This window comes from Corapipo altera, unplaced genomic scaffold (genome assembly GCF_003945725.1).
Source record: "Corapipo altera isolate COAL_440 unplaced genomic scaffold, ASM394572v1 92, whole genome shotgun sequence".
Taxonomy (NCBI): domain Eukaryota; kingdom Metazoa; phylum Chordata; class Aves; order Passeriformes; family Pipridae; genus Corapipo; species Corapipo altera.
This window is the reverse complement of record NW_020884994.1, coordinates 55,565-65,275: the sequence shown is the minus strand read 5'-3', so window position 1 is coordinate 65,275 and position 9,711 is coordinate 55,565. Positions and strand designations below refer to the sequence as shown.

At 41.2% G+C, this 9,711-nt stretch overlaps 1 protein-coding gene across 2 annotated transcripts in view; it reads right to left on the bottom strand.

Moving 5' to 3' along the window:
• Nucleotides 1–3,699: 3,699 nt before the first annotated feature.
• Nucleotides 3,700–9,711, bottom strand: part of RLF (rearranged L-myc fusion) — a 49,027-nt gene continuing 43,015 nt past the window's right edge. Inside the window, exon 8 of one of the 2 annotated variants that reach the window (XM_027666533.1) lies at nt 3,700–9,000. In XM_027666533.1, coding sequence (XP_027522334.1) covers nt 4,267–9,000 — 4,734 coding nt within the window. In that variant the 3' untranslated portion in view covers nt 3,700–4,266. The remainder of the gene's footprint in view (nt 9,001–9,711) is intronic. The other variant, XM_027666534.1, reaches the window with a different exon arrangement.

Below are 9,711 nucleotides of genomic sequence, written 5' to 3'. Positions count from 1 at the left end.
GCTGGGCTGGGCTGGGCTCGGCTCGGGCTGGGCTCGGCTCGGGCTGGGCTGGGCTCGGGCTGCGCTGGGCTGGCTCGGCTCCGCTCGGGCCGGGCTGGGCTCAACTCGGCACGGCTCGGCTCGGCTTGTCCACCCCAGTCAGGAGCCCACAGAGCTGGGTCAAGGGACATGGAGGTCAGCCTGGTGAGAATCTGAGTGTCAGTGCACCAGATGTTTAAATTATTTTTCTCAAGTTACCCAGACTACGCACAATAATGCATATAAAAGCTTGCTAATACTTGTCCAAATCCTTTTACAGCAACACTAAGAGAAGTACAAAAATTAACACTGACTGTTCTAGTACTCACTGATTTTCTCTCCTGTGCTTATTGCAGGCAGCCCCTTGGCTGTCTCTCAACAGCTGTTTTTTATCTCTGTGCAATGCAGTATCATCGACTCTAATCCTACTGTAGTAAGCTCTGTTAAGTCCTTCCTAAAATAAAGCAGGCTGGCATACCACATCTTCCATAAAGTCATTTGTTTGGCTGCTTGCTCTCCCATTGCAGAGAGATACCGCTGCAGAGAAATTCCCATAATGTGGGTTCCTTCCTTTTTAAGAAACAGGGAAGAATTCAAGGGATTTGCTACTCCTGGTCATGCCACCAGGGATCTGCCACAGAGGCAAAGCAGCTGCTACGGACCATCCCTGGGGATGAGCTGAGGTAGCAGTTAACTTGGCACATAGTAGTGACTGACTCACGTGAAGGACCATGAACTAGGCTTCCCAGTACAAGAGAGACATGGAGCTACTGGAGTGAAGGGCTATGAAGGTAACAAAGGGACTGGAACACCTGTGATATGAGGGAAGGGTGACTCCTCAGTGTTTTACAACACTTTAAGCATTTCTTGTCATGGTTTTTGCCTAATTCAGTTCATTCTGAAGGTAAGCACACCTCTTTTCCTGACTCAGAATAAACCAAAAATGTTTTGGGAAATAAAAAGCTACAGACCTACAAGGAATCAAGGGTTTATTTAGAGCCAAAACACCTGCTTCATATTTGGTCTCTGTAATGCTTTGTGAAGACAGCACAGTGCTGCTGAAATCCAGAGTCCACCCAGCAGCAGTGAGGACACATGTGCCACGCAGAGCACAGTGACTGTGTAACACAGAGAGACACATTACAAGAGGCATTAATGAATGCTCCTGTTTAGCCAGTTCTTGATATGGCATTTTAGTGTCAGTCATTCATCTAGTGTCTACCAGTTCAAAGTATAACAGAACCTGTTTGTGTATTTTTATCATTAACTTTTAGTAAAATAATGCCAACTTAATTTTCTCATTTTCTACCAGTTACCTTTGTTACTATTTAGCAGAATGACCTGTAAAACATACTGAAGCCTAGCGTTTTCTCAAGTTAGCATGTCCCCCCAGAAGAAATACTGCCAGGGCAGATGAGGCAGTGCTGCTCCTAGTCAGGCCTGCTACTGGCTGCCACTTTTCTCCTTTCATAGAGGAAGCTCTAGAAATTCATCCAAGATGGTCACATCAGAGCCCTCTCTGGCACTGCACTGCATCCCAAATAATCCCTTACCTACCTTCCTTCTCTACACTTGTAAATCTTAAGATAATTTCAAGAAGAGCAAACAGCTCTCCTGTCCCACCTCACCCCCTCCAAACTCAGGGAATACTGTTGTGGGAAGTCAGGAGAGCAGAAGGGCTCAAAGGCAGCAGTTGTAAACTTTAGGGGGGAGACCAGGTTTAGCACCTCACAGGGCCAAAGACAAGGTGGTTTAATTTCAGACTCCCCTGCTCTCTGTCAGAACCCTGCTCAGATTCTTGACAAGACATTGGAGGACTTAACTGGAAATTGAATTTCTCTTGAAGAATTCAAGGTAGTCAAGATGCAGAATCTGCGAAATAATGTCACAAGGCCTTACCAGCATCATAAAATTTAAAGATCTTGCACGAGCAAAGGCAAACAGAAAACAACAGGCAAGAAAAACCACGGAACTAATCCGTTGGCTCTGCTGAGCCCTACCAGGACAGAAGTCAGCCTGGAAGGTCTCTCTTTGTAAAGGTATTTACAGTTTTTTACTAACCATGAGAACACGGCAGGGTAGCCCCGTAGCCTTGGGGAATTTTGGCATGTACAACCAATAAACATGTTGTGGTCCAAAAAAATCCACACACCAAAAGGCAGTAATTTTAAAAATGGAAGCAACATTCCCCGATTATGAACTTGCATCTGTGTTTCCTGAGTTATCTGCTGTTCACAGTAATTCTTTTTTTTAGGAAGTCAATGTGAAGGTGTTCCTTTACAGTGGAACAAAACATTTCTCTGGTACGTTTGAAAGCAAGAAGCTGGAAATGTTACATCTTCGCTGTAAGACAAGTTCTGGTAGCACTTGGAAAGGAAAATGATGGCCTACCTTGTGGCATGAAAACAGAAATAGACAGTAAAAACTCTTCAGACCATTACCCTTTTGTGGTCTCCTTTCCTGGTGCCCACCCATGACAGGCAATTAGATCAGACAAGCCCAAGAAGAAATTGGGATAAAGATGTGGATTCAAGCTGTACAGTTTTGATGCTGTGACACCTATTACCTAGATGATAAACAAGTGGAGTTCAAAAACTGAAATACACTGTCAGTCTCTGAACTGGGCAAGATATAATTTTTGTAACAAGGAAGGATCTGACTGACCAGTGCTGCACTGGTATCTTTCAACAAAAATATGAGTCCTGGCAGTGCATGGGGTGCCACATCACCACAGGAAAATGCCTCCAAGATGCTTTTGTGCAGCCCCTGAGGAAAACCCACCCACCACTTTCTAAATGCAACTCTTGGACTGAGGAGTGTCGCATGACTTGTCTCCACATCTAGCAGACAGAAATGATGTTTGTCTCCGTCTACTCCTGTGGTATATCCCAGCCTATGGAAATAGCAGTAACTGAACAGCAGCAACCTACTTAAAGGGCTCTGTAACACCAGATGTGCAACAGGTACCAGCCTGCCCTGTGTGCAGTGGTGGTGATTTACACGCGTGCGGTAGGTAACTCATTTGGCAAGAGCAGAATTATCTCTGAGGAAATGAAAGTTTCACACACAACTTGTTCCATGGGATTATGGAAATGTCACAGAATTCATGTGTAGTATGCAGAATTGTTTATGTATCAAGTGGCAGGACTAAATTTTTAATAGAAAAGCTGGAACGCTGAAGAAGTTTAATACACAGTTTAAGCACAGTAGGATTGTATAAGTGTAATTTTGTATGATTTTGTACAGTTCTTTGGTGGCAAGTTTGCAGCAGAGCTTATATGAAGAGCACACAGGAAATGCAAACTCAGTCACAGAATTAAAATGAAGCAGAAAAGCTTCCACCCTGCCAGGCAGAAACTCTTGTGTTCCTTATTTTTGGACAACTTCTGTGGTCTCAGAATCTTTCCAATTATAAAAAGAACTGACAAACTAGGTTTTATTCACTGTCAAAAAAGCTAAGCGGGGAACCCAAAATGTGCACTGATACTTTCATATGACACAACTTCCAAGGAAGTCTGGCAACACTCGTCACACACTCAGGTGGTGCCATACAGTCTCAGAAGCACCTTCTGCCTTTAAAGGAACACGGATTTTCTTGTCCCTAATTGGTAAGTGCTTTCTGCCTGTACTAATTATAAATCTTTCAAATGTGAAAAAAGCACAGAGAATGTTGTAAAATAAAATGTAATACTTTACTTTTCTGTATCTATTTCATCAGTCTGATAAATTATCTACAAATGCATAAAACTTAAGCAACATTTTCCAATGCACTCAGAATGGTCCCAAACTCAATTACAAGTAAAGCACATTAAAGATTTACTGTACAGTAAACAAATGGGTGAAAAACTGTAATTTATTGAAACTCATAACTCAAAAAATATAAGATGCTGTAGTGTACAATATGTTACACAAAGCACCCTAGGGTGCACATTCAAGTCAAGTAATAACTCCATCACCCCCCAAACCCTGGTACCCCAGTACTTGTTCCATATACAATCATGCACATTTACTCTTCAAGAGGAAGCCCCCAGTATTCTGATGTGTTAAATAGCACCAAAATCAGCATTGTTCATTGAAAAAATTGGGGGAGCTAAATTAACTTGGCCAATACTTTCGACAGATATTATACATTCATGGAATTAAACAGTCTAAACTAACCTAAAAGTGTGTACTGTAACAATTACTGTTCTAATTTGAAGTTCTCCCCATAGAGCAGTAGTGGAGGCAATATGCTCTAAGTAAAGCTACTTACGTACTTCCTACACACAGCTCATCTGCCTTTTTTGTTGGAAATAAGTCTATGAGAGGTGTGGAAAACTTGGATCTTTCAAGAACAACTACTGGTCGTAAGTAATGCAGCTGTTTTAAGGCAAGGTCTCCACAGTCCGTTAGGGCCTTGTCCAGGATTGCCCTCAGATTTTCTAAAGAAGGGGCAGATGAGGACTCTGATAGCAAGGGCTGGATCTCTGTTAATTGCCCAGGATTATTCGGGGTTATGATTATATTTTCATCATTTACAAAGTTGTTTACTGGTGTATCCCTCTGACTGTCTCCCTCTTTTTTCAAGTTTTCATCTATTGGCAACTGCTCAGAAGACTCCCATTCTACTACCTCATCACAATCATCATCATCGTCATCATCTTTTCCCTCACTTTCCTGAATAAATTTTAAAAATGAAGACTCGAATCCCATTGGTTTATATGTCTTTAAATCAAATGGTTTGGACACTGGAGGCTTCTGAAATTTGTCTTTTGTAGCACAAAGTACATTTCTTTTTCCATTCAGATTAATTGCACTATGCTGACATCCTTCTGGGTCTTTCTCTTTTGGCAACTCTAATTGTAAACTGGAGAAACAAGAGCTATTCTCTCTTTCACTGTTTTCAGAAAAATTTTCAGTTTTAGACACAGCTGTCTCCCTGACATTTGGCTCTTCAAAACAGGTATTGTTTGAACTGTCGTTATATTTTAAAGTGCCTGAATGCACAAAGGCACTGGCATCAAAACTCGCACTACTAGGTGGAATTTGTTTTTGGTCTTCATTGCTCACTTTTGGAGGACCACTGGCAGGGTCTGGAACAAGAGCTTTGTCACTTTCCTGCACAGGCTCAGGATTAGCTGATTTATCCTTGTTAACTTCTACACCTTTTCTATCCAAGTCTGAAGCTGTGTCAGAGCAAGACTGCTTTTCAATCATGATGCCACATTTCACACAAAGAACAAGTTTCTGAAGGCGCTGCTCTATGTACACGTTGGTCATCTGGTGTGTGCGCTTATAGTGCCTCACTATGCTGCTTTCCAGCTTGACAACAGACAGGCACCCCTGGACCATGCAGGGATACTGGGTCTGGTTCGACTTCTCTTTGCACATTTGTAGGGCTTCCTCTTTAGTTTTGAAACTCAGCAAATGTTTTTCTCTACTTCTGCTAATTCTTTTAGCTTTTTCTTTTAATTGCTTTCCGTTCTGCTTGCTTGTGTCAAAGCTGTCTTTCAAATAATTTTGCTCATTTTTATCTTTATCTTCATTATCATCCTCCTCTTTCCGATTTCCAAAGAGACTATCATAATATTCACTGTGTCTGAAATACACGTGTTGAGAATAGTTACTGTAATTTGTGAAAATTCGATTGCAGCCATTAAGGTCACAATGGATTTCAAAATCTTTGTTTAATTTTTCTTCATTGGCATGTTCTTCTATTAGATGCTGTTTAAGCTTATTAAATGTATAAAATACAGCAGGGCAGTGGGCTTGGTTACAAGCAAATCTGGCAGACTCAGCTTCAGAAAGCAGTTTTTGATCCTCTAAGATTTCATTGTGGAAGTCACTACAATGCTTAGCAAGAGCTTTAGAACACAGAAAACGCTTACCACACTCTTTGTGTTTGCATGCAAATATTTTTTTGCATTTGACAAGTTCCCTTTTAGTTCTCGCTTTGTCTTTGTCTAAGCAGAGCTGTTCCTTATTGTACTGGTGAACGGTTCTGTAATGGCGTATCAAACCTTTCTGGTTTGTAAATGCTGAGTTGCAGCTTTTATGTATACAATGAAATGGTTTGTGGTACTTATGCAATATGTAACATAAGTTTCCTTTAGCAACTGTTCTTTTGCTTCCTCTTCCCTGTCTTGCTTCCAGTTCTTCCCTATGAGTGTCCAGGGAAGCTATGTTAGATGCTTTTCTTGTTACATTATTGTCTGTCTCTTCACTGGACTCCAAGTCTGTCTCAGAACAGCAGTCATCCTTCTTCGGGTGACACAGTTGTTCAGAGTGGTCTGAATGATCAGTGAACCCAATGCTGTTTCCACAGGCAGGTGCTGGAGCAGTGCCATTTTTATGCATGTCCTCTGCACATAAACCTACATGATCAAGTTTTTCATTAGGACATACCTTGTGAGCCACCCTCTCACAGCCAATTTGATGTTTGTTTCTATAGTGAATTCGAAGGTGTGTTTTTCTTGTAAATGACCTTTGGCAAATATGACACTTAAATGGTGAATATCGATGCTGGAACATATTTAGCTGAAGAACCATTTCCTTTGAATAGTTATGCTTTCTAACATAATGCATTAAGAGAGCTTCTCTGGTCACAAACTCACATGTACATCCATGACATTCACAGAAAAATGGTTTAGCTGCCAGTTGAGTAAGGTACTGGCTGGGTAAATTATCTTGTTGCTCTTGAAGCTGAAATTTTGAGGTAGTTTCATCAACTAACTCAGGGCACTTGGCATCCCGAGATGAATAGCCTCCAAAAGGTTTGTGTCTTGAAGAATTCTGAATGTTAGCATTTTTTAAGCTTAGATGTTTCAAACCTAACATTAGTTCCAACATGTTATCTTCAATATTTGATTCTTTAGAACTGTCATAAAAAGATGTTTCTGGGGAAGAAGGACAAGTTTCTTCCCTCAGACCATTGCTTCCTTTACCATCCACAGCACAACACACACTTTCTGGAGAGTCAGCATTCGTATCGGAATTATGACCTAACTCTGTATTCATGTCTGTAGGGGATTTACTGTCCTGAGCATCACTCAACAGATTGAGAAAGTATTTAGTTTTCATCTCCATATTTCTTTTACCTTTGAAGTTGTATGGATGGGCCCTTCGAAGGTGCTTCTGCATACTCCTGGAATTTTTGTGGATGGAACAGCAGCCTTCAAAACCACAGGAAAGGGTTTTTTCATCAAAGCAAACTGCCACATTGGAACACTGTTGTTTCACATTTGCTGGATGGAAGACTCCTTCCTGGGACACAACTAAACCTGGAACTGACTGGCTGTGAGCCACTGTTTCAAGTAGCAGAGGAGACACCTGACCTTTGCTTACTGCTGCATCTGCTCTGTGCTCCCCACAATGCAGGCTGAAGTTACTTTCGCTGTTTAGATCTTCACTGTCGGAGAGAGATTCTTCCTTCACTTCTGGAATCTCCTGCGAGCCTGAGGGATCCAAGTTATCATTGAGACTGGAATTTTCAGATTGTTCAAGCAGTTGAGACTCTGGGAGATAACTGCATTTGTCTTTTGAAATCGACCTTTCAAGGTTCAGCATTTGTTTCCCTTCCCCATTTGACACTTGGATATTATGCGCTGCGAGGTGATTCTGAAATTCAGTTTTTGAATAATAAAACTTTTTGCAACCAAAGAAGTTGCAAGTGTACGATGCATCTCTGAAGTGCTGTGCCTCGTGATGGTAAAGCTGCCCTAAGTCACTGAAAACAATATTACAGCCATTTAGCTCACATTTATAACGAAGATCATCGTGTGTTTGTTTGTGATTGAGAAGCTCATTAACTGACCCAAACCTGGCATAGCAGTCCATGGACACACACATGTATGGCTGAGGCCCACAGTGCACGCGCTCATGCTCCCGCAAGTGGAAGGACGTCATGAAGTGTCGGCGGCAGAAAGCACACTTCTCCCTCCTGTTTTTCATATCCAAGTAGTGTTTTGCATTCTCATCATTGTTTTGATGTTCAGCTTTCAGATGTACACTTAAGTACTTAAACTGTTTGAATACTCTAGAACAATCTGTCCCAGGACATGGGTAGATGTCTCTGTCTTGCAGCTGGCAATTTTCCAGTTGGCTGAATGTGACATATTCATGTGTGTCATTATCAAAGCTTTCAGGGAACTGTGACTGGTGTGACCTTTCCTGAAACGCTGGGGGTGGGCTGCTAGAAGCTGTTGTATTTTGTGGTGATCTCTCTTTTTTCAGAATTATTTTCTTTTTAGGTCTGTGTGTTCTACTAGGTGGCATTTTAACATGTTCCATTACATGTGGTACAAAAAATTCCTTTCTCTTGAACCTTTTTGTGCATACAGGACATGTATAAACACCATCTTCCATATGCATCTTTGAATGATGCAGTATTCTGGCCTCTATACACTCCCTTTTGCAGAGCACACAAAAAAACTTGTATTGAAGCCATCTCTGGTATCTTTCTGAAGAACCAATTGGTTTTTTTATTCTTGCTTTTTCCTTAGGGTGGTTCATTGTATCTTTCCCATCATAATATTTGTGTTCTTTTGTCTCATCATAGTCACTAAAGAAAGTTTCTAACATGTCAGTTTCATTGAGTGACATATGACAACCTGCATCATCTTCGGAATCAGAAGCTACCTTCCCTAACAGTTTAAGGCAATGCCGCTTTAAAGTCTTCCAGTCCCAAAATTCAGGATCAAATGGCCAATATGCTTTCAAAGCCAACAGCAGCTCACAGCGGAGTGAATTTGGAACCACTGCATTCTCTTCATCAAATTTTTGGTCTGGTTGCATATAGAGCTCTTCCAATGCATTAAATCCACTCAACGCTGGCTCAAGTAAAAATTCCGTAAGCTGACAGGCTCTTCTAACTTCAAGGTCTTCTGGTAAAAGGCATGCAATTGTTTTACACACTGATGTCTTCATTTCATCACTTCCACTGGATCTGATCTGAAGGGCTCTCACACATAACAAAACAGACACAGCAAGTCCAGCTTCTTCTGCCTGTTAAAAAAAACAAACAAACCAACAACAGAAAAACACAGACAACAAATGGTCACAAAACAAATGTTACTTTTCTTTAATAAGTACGTTCTTTCTAGAAAAAAAAGCGTGCAATAAGAGCATCCAACAGACTACAGCTCATTCTGAATATATTTGGGCTTCTGAGCATCAAGTGCCTGGAGTCACCGAGCACCCTCTAGAGAGCCGCAGTTTATCTTATGTGAGGGACCTCTTTTGCTTTTCAAGCAATGGGAACCACTGCACACTTAATGCAGTCTGGAGGAGTCACACAAACTAGTTTAGGCACCAGATGTTGCGAAATACCTTTCTAACTCCTCTCTCTCTTAACTGAGTGATTCTCAACCATAAGTCAGATAACTGAAAGAGAATGGTGTAAATCTTCTATGTACATCCCTCCTGCACCATCCACACTGGATATTAATTCAGAACATAGGGTATTGTGTAATAAGGAAATTTACATAAATTCACTCCCTGAAATAAAATAACCTTCCAAGCAGTACAGTAGCAGAAAATTCTTGTGTGCCTGGTTTCTGAACAGGCAGCAGATCAAAACACAGCTATGCTTTGTTTGCAAAATCCTATCATATGTATTTTCAAAGCAACAAAACTAATCCTCCACATTGATTGAAGATCACTTCACAGGATCAGGTTGACACAAAACTACAATGGCAGGTGTTTTCCATAGATTTT